At 43.0% G+C, this 14518-nt stretch overlaps 1 protein-coding gene across 8 annotated transcripts in view; it reads left to right on the top strand.

The window, feature by feature from the left end:
- SAMD11 (sterile alpha motif domain containing 11) overlaps positions 1–14518 on the top strand; it is a 218006-nt gene that overhangs the window by 105438 nt on the left and 98050 nt on the right. For 7 of the 8 annotated variants that reach the window (XM_029913542.1, XM_024201646.3, XM_024201647.2 and 4 more), the window contains exon 4: positions 7731–7781. The exons of the other annotated variant lie outside the window; for it this stretch is intronic. In XM_029913542.1, coding sequence (XP_029769402.1) covers positions 7731–7781 — 51 coding nt within the window. The remainder of the gene's footprint in view (positions 1–7730; positions 7782–14518) is intronic. 8 annotated transcript variants of the gene reach the window in all.

The following is a 14518-nucleotide window of genomic DNA, read 5'->3' as shown; positions in this document are numbered from 1 at the left end:
AGGGCTGGGTCACCTTAGTTGCAGCTCCTCTGTATTGTGAGTTTTCTATTGGATGGCATATCACAAGATTTTAACCAGGCAAACACAGCATTTAATCTACACATAGCTCTGGGCCAAGCCCTCCAGCAGGATGATTGTTGCTTTTGATTTCTTTTGTGGGCAGTGACAGATTGTTTTGTAGAGAATGGATAGGAAAAGTAAAATCTTCTTTTTTTTTCTTTTTTTAACATAGTTTGACTTCAAGCCTGTTCCAAGGAGCATATTGTTGGGTAGGGGAGACTGTAACACCCACCTGTTCCCCCTATGCAGCTGTCATGAGATCATTTGCATAGTGCAGTTTGATTGGCTAAAATGAGGTAGTGGAGGTTTTCCTTTCTCATGGGAGTGGAAATGCCTTGTCCTGTTGGGCTGTGTGAGATCAAGTTTGGGACCATTTTAACCATATTGGTTAAAAAACCGATCTAGTTTAGAGGAGAAGCAAAGGCATCTATAAAATATACATATAACAAAAGGAAGACAGGGGAAATTGATGGTAATGAATATAAATCAAATGCTAGGAATTGTAGAAGATTGAGGGAAGAAAAGGGGAGAAGAATAAGGAGAAATCTATGGCCAGCAGAGTTAAAGACAATAAGGAGGAGTTTTTAAAGTATATTAGGAACAAAATGAATACTGACAATGGTATTGGGCCCCATTACTAGATAGAAATGGTATAACTATCATAATAATGCAGAAAAGGCAGAAGTGTTCAATAAATATTCTGTTCTGTATTTGAGGAAAAACAGATGATGCAGACTCATCATATAACGATAACACTCTTTCCATTCCACTTGTATCTCAGCAGGATACTAAACAGTAGCTACTAAAGTTAAACATTTTAAAATCAGCAGGTCCAGATAATTTACATTCAAGAGTTTTAAAAGAGCTAACTGAGGAGCTTCCTGTGCCAGTGATGTTGATTTTTCAATAAGTCTTGGAACACTGGGGAAGTTCTAGAAAACTAGAAGAAAGCTAATGTTGTGCCAGTATTTTAAAAAGGGTAAATGGGATTACTTGGGTAATCATAGGACTGTCAGTCTGATATCAATCCCAGGCAAAGTATTGAAGTGGCTGATATAGGATTCACTTAATAAAGAATTAAAAGAAGGTAATATAATTAATGCCAATCAACATGGGTTTATGGAGAATAGCTCCTGTCAAACTAATTTGATATCTTTGTTGATGAGATTACAAGTTTGATTGATAAAGGTAATAATATTGATGTAATATATTTAGATTTCTGTGAGGCATTTGACTTGGTATTACATGACTTTGATCAAAACACTAGAATTATACAAAATTAACGTGGCACACATTAAATGGATTAAAAGCTGGCTAACTGATGGGTCTCAAAATGTAATTGTAAACAGGGAAACATCTATGAACAGGTGTGTTTCTAGTGGGGTCTGCAAAGATCTGTTCTTGGCCTTAACATGTTCTTAACATTTTTATCAATGACCTGGAAGAAAATACAGTTTCACAGCCTTAAAGATCAGAAGGGACCCATCATCATCATTAGTCTGATCTCCTACACATTGTAGGCCACAGAACATTATCCCTCCCGCCCCCGAAATAGGCCCCTAACCTCTGGTTGAGTTGCTGAAGTCCTCAGATCTTGATGTAAAGACTTCAAGTTAGAGAGACTCAACCATTTATTCTAGTTCAAACCATCAAGTGATCGTGCCCCATGCTGTGGAGAAAGGCAAAAAAAACCCCAAGGTCTCTGCCAATATGACCTGGAGGAAAATTCCTTCCTGACCCCAAATATGGTGAACAGTTAGACTCTGGGCAAGACCCACCCTCCAGTGTCCCATCTCTGGCCGTTGGGGATATTTGCTAGTAGCTGCCATGGATGGGCCATGTGGCACTGTAGGCAGTCTCATCATACCATCCCCGCCATACATTTATCAAGCTCAGTCTTAGAACAAGTTATGTTTTTTTGCCCCAATGCTCTCCGGGGAAAGGCTGTTTCAGAACTTCACTCCTCTGACAATTAGAAATCTTCAGCTCATTTCAGGCCTAAATTTGCTGGTGGCTGGTTCATATCCATTTGTTCTAGTGCCAACATTGGCTCTTACCTTAAATAACTTCTCTTCTGTTCCTTTTATAGAGTGCTGTTGTATCTCCCCTCAGCCTTTGTTAGGTTAGGCAAAACAAGCCAAGCTCCTTAAGTCTCCTTTCGTAATATAGTTTCTCCATTCCTCTGATCATTCCAGTAGCCCTGCTTTATACCTATTCCAGTTTTGAATTCATCTTTCTTAAACATGGTAGATCAGAACTGCACACAGTATTCCAGATTAGTTGTCATCAGTGCCTAGTATAATGGTAATAACACGTCCCTTTCTCTACTGGAAATTCCTCACCCGATGCATCCTAGGATTGCATTAGCCTTTTTCACAACCACATCACATTAGCAGCTCATAGTCATCTTGTGATCGACCAATATGCACCAGGTCTTTCTCCTCCTCTGTCGCTTCCAACTGATACATCCCTAGTTTACCGCAAAAATTCTTGTTGTTCATCCATAAGTGCATGACCTTGCGATTTGCACTATTAAATTTCATTCCATTTCTATTACTCCAGTTTTAAAGCTCGTCCAAATGTTCTTGTGCTATATTCCGGTCCTCCTCAATATTGGCAGTTCCTCCCAACTTTGTGTCATCTGCAAGTTTTATTAGCAAACTTCCACTTTTTGTGCCAGTTGTTAATGAAAATGTTGAATAAGATTAGTCACAAGCCCAAGAGAAACTCTACTAGTAACCTCCCTCCTGCCTGACAGTTCACTTTTCAGCATGACCCATTGTAGGCTCCCCTATAACCAGTTCCTTACCAACCTTTGGAGTCTTGTATTAAGCCCCAACTTCTCCAATTTGACTAATAATTTCCCATGTGGAACTGTATCACGTGCCTTACTGAAATCCAGGTAAATTAGATCTACTGCATTTCCTTTGTCTAGAAAATTAGTTATTCTCTCAAAGAAGGAGATCAGGTTGGTCTGACACGATCTACCTTTTGTAGTAAAACCATGTTGTATTTTATCCCAATTACCATTTACCTCTATGTCCTTAACTACTCTCACTTTCAAAAGTTGTTCTGAGACCTCGCATACAATTGAGATCAAACTAATGGATCTGTAGTTTCCCAGATCACCTTTTTTCCCCTTTCTTAAATATAGGTACAGTATTTGCAATTCACCGGTCTTCAGGTACAACCCCCAAGTTTACAGAATCATTAAAATCCTTGCTATTGGGCTTGCAATTTTGTGTGCCTGTTCCTTTAATATTCTTGGATGGAGATTATCTGGGTCTTCTGATTTAGTCCCATTAAGGTGTTTGAGTTTGGCTTCCACCTTGGATGTGGTCATTTCTGCTTCCATCTCCTTATTCCCATTATCCACCCTTCCACTGCCCCCCTCTCCTCACTAACCTTATCAAAAACTGAGGCAAAGTATTTGTTTAGGTGCTGGGCCAGACCTAGATTATCTCTAATCTCCACCCCATCCTCAGTATTTAGTTGTCCCACTTCTTTTTTCCTTGTTTTCTTTTTATTTATATGACTAAAGAACCTTTTACTACTGGTTTTAATTTCCTTTACAAGATCCAATGCTGCTTGGCTTTTGGCAGTTCTCTTCCCTCCCCCTCCCCCCCCCCCACCACACACACACACACACACACACACTTTCTGACAGTCAAGAGATTCTTGTTCATCCAGTTTGGTCTGCAGCCCTTACCCATGAATTTTTTCCCCCTTGTTTGGGGTGCAGGCTTCAGATAGTTTTGCATCTTTGACTTAAAGAAATTCCAAACATTCTCCACATTCAGATCCTTGAGTTTTTCAGTCCCATCCACTTCCCTGATTTCCTTAATTTTTTAAAGTTTACCCTGTTGAAATCAAGGACCCTAGTTGCAGACCTATTATTGTTTATCCTTCCATTTAGTTTAAACTGAATTAAATAATGATAGCTCGAACCAAGGTTGTCCTGTTCTTCAGTGATGTCCTCACTACTTACCAATACTAAATCTAAAATGGCATCACCACTTGTTGGTTCGGTTGACTATTTGCTGTCTTCTCTGCCACTGCTCCTACCATAAAATTGTCACTGATAAAGTTTACGGATGACACAAAAACTGGGGGGAGTGATAAATAATGAAGAGGATAGGCCACTGACAGAGCAATCTGGATCTCTTGGTAAAATGGGAGCAAGCAAACCATATGCATTTTAATATGTAAATATAAAATAACATGCTAGCATGTAAATGTATAATCTAGGAACAAGGAATTTAGGCCATACTTATAGGATGGGGACTCTATCCTGGGAAGCACTGACTCTGAAAAAGATTTGCGGGATTTGTGGATAATCAGGTAAATATGAGCTGCCGGTGCTACACAGTGGCCAAAAGGGCTAATGCGATCCTCGGATGCATAAACAGAGGAATCTTGAGGAGGAGCAGAGAGGTTATTTTACTTCTGTATTTGGCACTGCTGCAACTGCTTCTGGAGTACCGTGTCCAGGTCTGGTGCCCACAAGTCAAGGAGGATGTTGAAAAATTGGAGAGGGTTCAGAGAAGAGCCACGAGAATGATTAAAGAGTTAGAAAACCTGACTTGCAGTGATAGACTCAAGGAGAGCGGTCTGTTTAGCTTAACAAAGAGAAGGTTAAGGATTTACTTGATTACAATCTGTAAGTACCTACATGAGGAACAGCTATTTAATAATGGGCTCTCATTCTAGCAGAGAAAGGCAGAACATGATCCAGTGGGTATGGAAGTTGAAGCTAGACAAATTCAGATGGGAAATAAGGTGTAACTGTTTAACAGTGAGAGTAATTAGCCATTGGAACAATGTACCAAGGGTCATGGTGGATTCTCCATCACTGCATCACTGACTAGTTTTAAATTAAGTTTGGATGTTTTTCTAAAACGTAGGGATCGTTTTGGGAAAGTTCTCTGGCCTGTGCAATGCAGGAGGTTAGATTAGGTGTTCGCAATGATCCTGTCTGGCCTTGGAATCTGTGACTCTAGCTCCCAGAGCTGTGTGGAACTAACCAGCTGCGCTCTGCTGGGGACAGGCCAGGCCTTTCTTTGCTATTTGATTCACGTGGGCTTTCGCCCCTTGGGGTTTTGCTTTGACCCTTGGATGCAAACAAACCCCAAAACGGAAAGTAAAACTCCACTAGCACCTCCATGTTATGCCTGATTTTGAGCAAAACCCAGTTTTGCAGGAATTTCACCCAAAGCCCTGACTTCGGCTTATGTTTGCTGAAAAGTTTGTAAACTTCGCCTGAGTTTGAGGTTGATAATGGAATTTGCAATCAGACAAATCCTTTTCTTTCTTCCTCTCTCAAGCTGTCTCTTGCTTTCAGCCCTCTCTCTGCTCTATAAACTATACGGCCACATTTGTGTTTGCTTGAATAGCAACAAGAAGAGAGAGTATAACCAACTAGATGGAGGAGGATGGGAGGGGGGAGTCCACTTCCAACAGACGCACAGGATTTGCAAGATGAAAGGCAGGCAGCAGGCCTGTGACAGATGTGAAGGGTGTAAAGAGCAAGAGTCAGCATGTGTGAAGAGTTCTGAGCTGGGAGATCAGATGCTGCATCGCTAAATAATAATAGAAATCTCTACCCAAGCTTGAAAATCCAGGGCTTGAGTTTGCTCTCCTATCAGTGCAGATCAGGGGTAACTGCTTTGAAATCAGTGGGGTTACTTTAAGCTTAGATGATTCTGTTCTGTTCGACGGGGCAAAATGAATGCAAGTTGCCCAGGCTTTTCCCAACCCGGATCAGAGCTTTGTTAGAAGTTGCTCATTTTTACAACCTGTCTTCTTTAGTAAATTGAAATCTAAATCTGGAAAGAGAGATCCCGAGTTGCTCAACCCGGAAAAACCACCTTATGCGAAACCTCCATGCCCGAGGGTGACGGACAGGGTGAATGGGATCCCCTCCCCACCCTTATAATTTCACTAAAGCCATAATAATTGCATCAGACCCATTGAGGTCTTCTGCTTCTGTCCCTGCTAAACAGCTACCCATTCCTTGCCCCTGGTGTTTTATGAAGTCAGAGCTACAGCTTTTATTACTGTAATCTTAGCATCTCTGATGCTCCTATAATCTTTTTGTCTGCAATTGTGAGGCCAGGAAAATAGAAATCTGGAGCAGGTTTCCTAAGCTGTTGAATGGGAGGCGGAGACTTAGAAATTGGACTTGCAATTAATGGAATTAATAAATACACTTCTGAGCATGATTTGATGGATGGAACAACATGGACCAACCTAAAGACCAAACAACCTCCTCACCCCCAACTGACAAGGAACCAGACTCCCTTTCCTGAGCCAGGCATATAGGAAGCACAGACAAGTTATATTCTCTCATTAGGAACAAGGCCCCCAATAGTCCTATACCTTGGATATGTGTTTACATCAAAGAGAGTTCAGTGTTGCTTTCACCTGTTTCTTAGAGCTAGAATTAAAGCAGATGCCCCTACTCCCGCAAAGCACTTAAAACCATCCCAATCCAGTTTAAGTGCAAACTTGAATCCATCCTTATTCAACAGAGCACTTAACCCTGGGCTTAAGTCCCGCTGACTTCACTGCTCACACTTATGCACTTTCTGGCCTGATTCAAAGCCCGTTCAAGTCAGCACACTCCCATCGAGTCCAGTGGGCTTTGGATTAGGCCATTGGTGTAACTGGATGGACTTCAAGTATGTTGCTTAAGTGCTTTGCTGAATCAAGGCCAGATGGAATGGGAGAGGGAGAGCCGATGTCCGTCGTTAGACGAATGTGCATTAGGCTCTCACCATGCGCGTTCTTTGCAGACGGATTTGCTTAGCACTCTCAGCAACCTGTGTCTGCAGAGGCTGGTTTTTCACAGGCAGATGTGGTGGTGAGGTGTTTTGCCTGCAGACAGATGCCCCCTGTAACTTCGTGGAAAACTTAGGCCCCCGGTGGTTGGGAATTATTTTCCATCCTATTGGCCCGATGAAACAGTGGAAGCTGCCATCCTCTGTAAGCTGCCAGGCGAAAGTGATACTTACAGGGTGCCCCTGGGGCTGCGGAGAAAAGATCCTAACATAGCCGATTCAGATCAGGGTGGACAATGCCCACCCTGAGGACGGCAGCGGAAGAAAATTTCAGCTGCCCGTCATCGTCTAAATTTAGGATGTCGTTCATCTGGAATCTACTGCTCCAGCTCGTCACCAGGCAGAGTGACAGAATATGTAAAATTAATTTCTGAGGTGGGAAATAGCTAATAATTTATTTACAGCTAGGGCAGGGAAGCGGGGAGGGGGCTTGATACAGGGTTTTCTTTAATGCAATGTCAATGCTGTTCAGCTTCCTGTGAGCTCGCCCTATTAGCTGAGACAACATCTTGCCACCCCCCTTGGCCTATCAGTGTGGCTGCGCGCAGGAGAGAGGAGTTTTCTCGTCACTGCACAGGTCACCCACAGGGCTCTAATTGACCGCACAGCAAAGCCTGCGGTGGGCTCCCACCGGGGCCGGTGTGTGCGCGCAGCATGGCTCATCGCAGCAGCATGCATTTGGGGATAGTGGCGGTGGGTGGGATAAGGTCAGGGGAGCATGCTAGACGTGCACGGCTGGTGGTGTGACCGAGTGTGTCTCTGAGCTGTAGGAGGTGTCCTGTTCGGCAAGTGTCACTTACCTCTTTGTTTGTTTGTTTGTTTGTTTAACAGGATACACACCCACTGGGATTTAAACATCTCCTTCCGAGAGACCTCTTGCAGGTACCATTTTGGGGCACCCTCTTTGTATGGTAGGCTAAGAGTTTATGTTACACATTACTGGCCTATGGATGCAGTTAGAAATGAAATACCATTCCTGCATGTTTGTTTTCTTTCTTTCTTTCTTTCTTTCTTTCTTTCTGAGAAGACAAATCAGTCAATCCTATAAAAGGATGCACTTACTGTTGTCTAAAGATGTTTTTTTTTCAGCTCTACTTTTTCAAAGCATGGAAAATCACTGTGCCCCTAACTGATGCTAATCAGTGGGTGGTGGGTGTGTAGATGTCTGTGCAATATCATTAAGACCCTGATCCTGCAAGCAGTTCTGCATGTGGGTAGCTCCATTGGAACCTTTGGGCTGTTCACCTGCATAATGTTAAGCATGCGTTTAAGAGAGTGTGGGATCAAAGTCTAAAGCTGCCAGAGTGACTTGGTGGCTCTTACAGTTACCTTTAATGCATGGGTGGGGGGAATTTAGACATTTAAAATCACCTTAAAAGACAAACCTTTTCACTAGGAGGGTGGTGAAGTACTGGAATGCGTTACCTAGGGAGGTGGTGGAGTCTCCTTCCTTGGAGGTTTTTAAGGCCTGGCTTGACAAAGCCCTGGCTGGGATGATTTAGTTGGGAATTGGTCCTGCTTTGAGCAGGGGGTTGGACTAGATGACCTCCTGAGGTCCCTTCCAACCCTGATATTCTATGATTCTATGAAAAAAGAATAAAATAAGAGAAAAGCCTTAACTGAGAGAGAACGTAGGAATTGCCATCCCAGTTTAGATCATTCATCTTTTAAGTCTGGTATCCTGCAGTGATCAATACCTGAAAAAGGTCAAAATCCACCCACTGTCAATAGCTTATTATTACAATGCTTTGCACAAATGGGAAAATTCCTTCCTGTCCCTTACAGTGATCAGTTGATGTCCTGAAGCATGAGATTTGACTATCCTTTATGATCGTATGTACACTATAACTGCAAGCGTTACTGCTGGTCATGAAATTATCCAGCCCTTGTAAAAGTCTAGCCACAGTATTTGCCTCTATAGAGAAGAGAGGAATGCATGTTCTAACTTCTGTTTTATATGAAACTCACTATTTGCCAGTGAAGTGCTTGAACCGGGCATATGCTGTTTGTTTTCTGGAGGAGAGACAAATCATTACACATGGCTAATAAAGAACAGGTGGTCCCGTGAAACTTCTCGGCATGGGAAACCTGAAGGAAGTGTCTCTTCTACAGAAGGATGTTGCTGGGTCCAAACAGAGTGGGCCGGATTCTGATCCTTGTTGTCCTGGATAATTGATTGAAGTTGATGGAGTTACTCCGGATTTATGCTGTTGAGGCATCTGGCAAAATCTAGGCAAAATCTGGCCTAGAGGATCTCAAATTGTATAGCATGCAAATTAATTAACTTTCAATTAACAACCCAGCAACAATTTCTGATGCTCTCTGCAGAATTCCTGTTCAGTTCTAGAACTAAGTGAACAATGGGAAAATATTTATTATTATTTTAGTTGCAATAATGTCCACTATGTGCTAGGCGCTTTCCAAACAAACACTTCAGAAGGATGGCCCATGATCTACGGAGCTCAGAATCTAAGGACAAGCAAGGGCATTTAATTGAATAATTTATCTGATGAGTTTTTGACTAGCACTGTATGACTGTCTCGCTGCATCCTCGTGTAGTACTTACCCAAGAGAACATAAGGTAGCAGCTTTAGAAAACATGTAAATTTCAATATTGCAACTCATCTGGGTTGTTCTCTTTATAAGCTTCAGAATGTTTCATGAAAAGTAAATATCAGTGGCAGCAGGAGACTGTATTAGAAATGACTTCCAACTCTATCACCTGCCCTTCAAACACAACTCAGACAACTTCTGCTTCCTGGCTGTGAGCCCCTGTAAAATCTTGTGTGGAGTGGCGGGGAGACAAGAGGACCTTAGGAGAAAGATTGTATTTTTGACACCCTCTGTCCCCTCTCTCAAAAATCTTGAACTTTAAATCAGACATTTTGGGCTGTTTTATTGGAGGTATTTCTGTGAAGGTTCTCATCTAAATTATAAACCATGGGGTGAGATCTCTGTTGTTTTTATTATTTATTTATTTATTTATTTATTTATTTATTTATTTATTTATTTTTGGTCCCTGATTTGATTCAGCAAGGCATTTAGATACACGCATAAATCCATCCCTATTCAACCAAGCATTTAAGCATGTGCTTAAGTTCTTGGCTGAATTGAGGCCTGGCATCCTCATTTGGAGCATTGAAGGCACTGTGGAGTGAGGTGTGAAATTTGTGCTGATTCACACCCCATTAGGAGCCATTGAAAGCAGTGGGCTTAATTGGGGTTTAAATCAGTGCAGCATTCAGCCCAAGTCTGGGAAAATTTCATTCTTAAAATTTTAAGAGTACAAAACCACAGCCCAAATCAGGAGATTCTAACCCAGTCTTGCAAGCTCACCTCAATCAGAACACCCCTTGAAACCATTAGGAGTTCCATGTCCAGACAGCTTTCAGGATAAGGTCCCTATGTTGTTGATTTAAGCTTATGGGACTTCAAAATTCAAATGAATGGATTCCTTCACGGCAGACCCTTTCATGATAAATTTCAGCCTGGAGTGAAATTTTATGGCCCAGTTATAAACTCCTAAAAAGACCGGAGGTTTATAATGGAAGTGCTTATACAAGCCTTAACTAATAGCCATGTGAACAATCAGTCTGGAGTTTAATACAGCTGTGACTAAAGGTGCACACACCTTTTGAAAATTAAAATTCCCACCTTTTAAAAATACTATTTTTGAAACTGCAATGCCAAGGCTGAAATAATGGTTTAATTTTTATGTCTGTGAGCAGATTTCTCTGTCTTCCCCCATTTAACTGTTTATTTCCTGTAGCTCTTTCCTGACAACTTAGTTCCAACATTTGGACAGTCCTTTTCCACAGTACTCAGAGAACTCAAACTCAGCACGTGCCCACTATCATTGTGACTTGGCAGTTGTATAGTAAGATACAAGTTTTGCCACAGCAAATCAAACGTCTGGTCCAGTTACCTCAAGAAGTGGCCAGTCTTAACGTTCCAGCAAAAAGCAGCCAGTTCCCTGTAATGCAGCAAAGTAATTGTGCAACCAACTGATGCCCTAAAACATGAGATTTGTGGATTCTTAACACTGGTTTGCTCGGAAGAAACATTTAAAGGGACAACGCTTAGTAAAAAGGGGCAGAATTTGGCTTAACATCTGGTTGGGAATTCTTTTGGATTCCAATTGGGTGTTCACTGTAATTGCTTAATTGTTTATGTAGGCCCTACACAAAGCAATGTTCTATCCTTCTGATGACACAACGGCCTCAGCTAAGTGACCTGAGCTGGTGACCTGGTCCCACATAACAATTAGATATAACGGTCAATAATTCAGCTAAATCACATTCTGATTTCTTGAAATGTAGCTTCTGCATGAGATTTCAATGAGTTTTAACTATGTGGGTAGTCTGTTATTCCATTATTAAGATAATCTGAGGCCTGATTCTGAATTTCTTCAAGGAGCCAATTTAAAATTAATTTTAATTCAAATTAATTAACAGATTTATTTGTAAATTCCATTCTGTCCTCAACCTATAAGTGCTGTAATTTGGGGGAATAATAAAGAGGTAGAATCCCTGGTTTAAGTACAAACCCAGCTCAGCCTTAACTGTAGAACCATGAGCGATGCCTCCATAATAGACTAGACCTGGCCAGGTGAACACTCCGGTGTCCATTGTGAAATCAGAGGTAACTCAGCCAATCACCCCTCTTCCTCTACAGCCAATTTGCATGCTACCATTCTATTTGCTCTAGAGAATCAGTGGTCTGACTCCTTAAAGGCTCCTTGGCAGCATACTAGCTTGGGCATTGGTACTTTGAAAGGTTTCCCATGGCACTGCCATTTTGGCTTCGGTCTGGGCTGAAGCACAGAGAAGCTGAGGCAGGAGTGAACAGGGCTCTTCCCCTCCCCACGCATGCCGCAGCCCTTCTCAGTTCCCTGTCACTGCTTCCTTCTGCCCCCACCCCACATCCCCACTTCCTCCCCCATCAGCCCCTCAAATCCCTGCTCACCCTCATGCCTGTCTGCTTTCCCCTCTGCACCCTGCTGCTTTCTGCCATTGGAGGAAGCTGCAGGGGAGACGTCGGCTTCTGCCGGCGTCTGTTGCTCTCTCAGACTCCAGTTGAAGTCGCTGTCCCCCTCACCTTGACCTGTCCCCTCTGTCTGCTGACTCCTGCTGACTGTGGGTGCTCAGTAACTGTGCAAATCAAGCCCCCAATTTTCTGCTTCGGCCTCCCGTTCAGGTGTAGATGACAGCGGGTGCAAATTTGAGCCTGCCATCTAGGTCACTTAGATATTTTACACCCCTGATTTGCCAGGGCAGAAAAGAAACTGGCGTCTGTTTAAGCGACCTAAATTGCCTTACAACTCTGTGAAATATGTGGCGCCACTGGACTACATGATGGGGCGGCATAAAGGTTTTACTGACCCTTGTTCGAGGTGACACACATAACTCACCACTCATGAGTTATGCAGGTCATCCCAGACTCCTGCTGCGATACCTTTATGCTGCACCGCACTGTCATGTGGTTCTCTCCCCCCTTCTTTTCAATCAAAAGGGTGTTGCCTTCTGACTTGCCCTGCCTCTCTGTCAAAAGGTTGCCTTTGATCTTCCTTTCCAAGTCGTCAGAGGTTGCCTGGATTTGTTGGAGTCTGGTCACCTTACAGTCGCGGTCTGTGTTGCCCTTGATGAAAGGAGGTTTAATTGGGTACATACAGGTCTGCACACAGGCACCAAAAGATCAACATTGGGAACTGCCCTGAAAAGGGAGATTAAGATCTCTCCGAGGGCCTGCCAGGTGCTCCTTTTTCTTTTATGCTTTGAAATGAATGTGATGGCTGGGGCTGGCGTTTTAGCAAAGTTCCCGAGTGCCTCTGTTGAAAACAATGGGCTCCGTACAGTAACGTTCCCTTGCACAGACGTGGTGTTCTCTCGAACGCTTTTCTAAAACGCCTTACAATTGTTCAGTAAACCAGGCACTTTCCTTTTATTTTGAGAAAAGCCTGTCAGGTTTCACAGTAACGAGCAGGCTCTTGGGGCCCATCTTTGCCGGGAGCTGAGCAATTCAGACAAGGAGCTGAGTGCTCTCACCTCCCCCTGATTTCAGCGGGAGCCAGGTGCACCCTTGTCTGGATTAGGCTCCTCATGCTGAAGCGCATCATAAAGAGTGGGCTGTGTGTGCGAAAGTGCCGGGTGGAGGGTGTTTCCCACCCATTTAGTGCTGTTCTGTTTCTCTGGGTATGTCTACACTACGAAATTAGGTCGATTTTGTAGAAGTCGATTTTTAGAAATCGATTTTATACTGTCGATTGTGTATGTCCCCAGTAAGTGCATTAAGTTGTCAGAGTGCGTCCTCACTACCGTGGCTAGCATGGACTTACAGAGTGGTGCATTGTGGGTAGCTATCCCACAGGTCCCGCAGTCTCCTCTGCCCATTGGAATTCCGGGTTAAGCTCCCAATGCCTGATGGGGCAAAAACATTGACATGGGTGGTTGTGGATGGAGCTGGGTGGGAAGGTAGAGAGCGGCCAGGAATGAGAACACCTCTCTTTAATGCTGTTCAGTGTTACAGCCATCATATAAAACTTGACGCTCATCCCAGGACCTCTAAACACTTTACACACAATGAAGCCTGCCTGCTTTGCGAGGAAGGTGTTGGTATATGTCTTACTTTTATTAAGTATGGAGAGATTGAGACAAAATGGAGGTTAAGTGACTTGTCTGAGTGAACCAGTGGAGGGAACCCAGGAGTTCTGTTCCTCATCCTGGGCTCAAGCCGTCAGACCACACCATGAGCAAAATGCAGAAAGTGTATTGAAGGCACCTTGAAGATCTGTTGTGGGAAAGAGGTGAAAGAATGAAGAGGCCGGAGAGAGGAATGAATCACTTTGCTTTAGCTGAATGGGGCACACGTCTCAGGAGTTCATATGTATGGAAAATCCACTCAGACCAACAGAGTGATGGGACCTACCAAGCAAACTGGCCTTCGCAGTGGAGAATTTCTTCTGGATGCATCAGATATGAAAGGGGCACAAAGTGTTATAAGGAAAGCAAAGGCCCCTGCTACCCAGAGCAAGTAACTATATTTAAAACCACTGTTTAAACGTAAAAGGGTCTGATCAGCCATTCTGGACTGGACCAAGCTAGATTAGAATGTGCTTTGGACCACACATGGACCTAGCTCAGAACCTTGGTTTGTTTGTATTTTGGTTTAAATCCGGCTGTACCATAGTTTTGGCCTCATCCACATGAATCTGCCAAATGCTGTTGTATCCTGTTCAGCAAGGACTGAGTTTAAGCATAACCTGGATTGTTGAATGCATTTGTTTGCTCTGTGTAGATGGGGCCACCCACATTTAAAAAAGAAAGAAAGAAAGTTGTGCTGATGGAAGAATAAAGAAGGCTACTTGAAGAAGTTGTTAAATTGGGGCCCAGTGAAGAAAGGAGAAGAATATGTGAGAAGAAAAATAGAACTCGCTGATTTTGCTTATTCCCCTGGAAGATGCACAGTGAAAACGAAAGAAGGAGGGAAAGAGGGAAAATAAAAAGCATAAAGCAGACAGCTACATGCATCTCAAGGATGTTGCTGAGTCAGCAGAAAGTATCCTTGTATGATGCAGGTAAAGTTATCAGGCATCAAAGTATAACACTATGTTGCCCTTTAAA

The sequence above is a fragment of the Terrapene carolina genome, unplaced genomic scaffold (genome assembly GCF_002925995.2).
Source record: "Terrapene carolina triunguis isolate 2854851 unplaced genomic scaffold, T_m_triunguis-2.0 Scaffold714, whole genome shotgun sequence".
Taxonomy (NCBI): domain Eukaryota; kingdom Metazoa; phylum Chordata; order Testudines; family Emydidae; genus Terrapene; species Terrapene triunguis.
The sequence above is the reverse complement of the archived record's forward strand: the minus strand, read 5'-3'. Positions and strand labels throughout refer to the sequence as shown.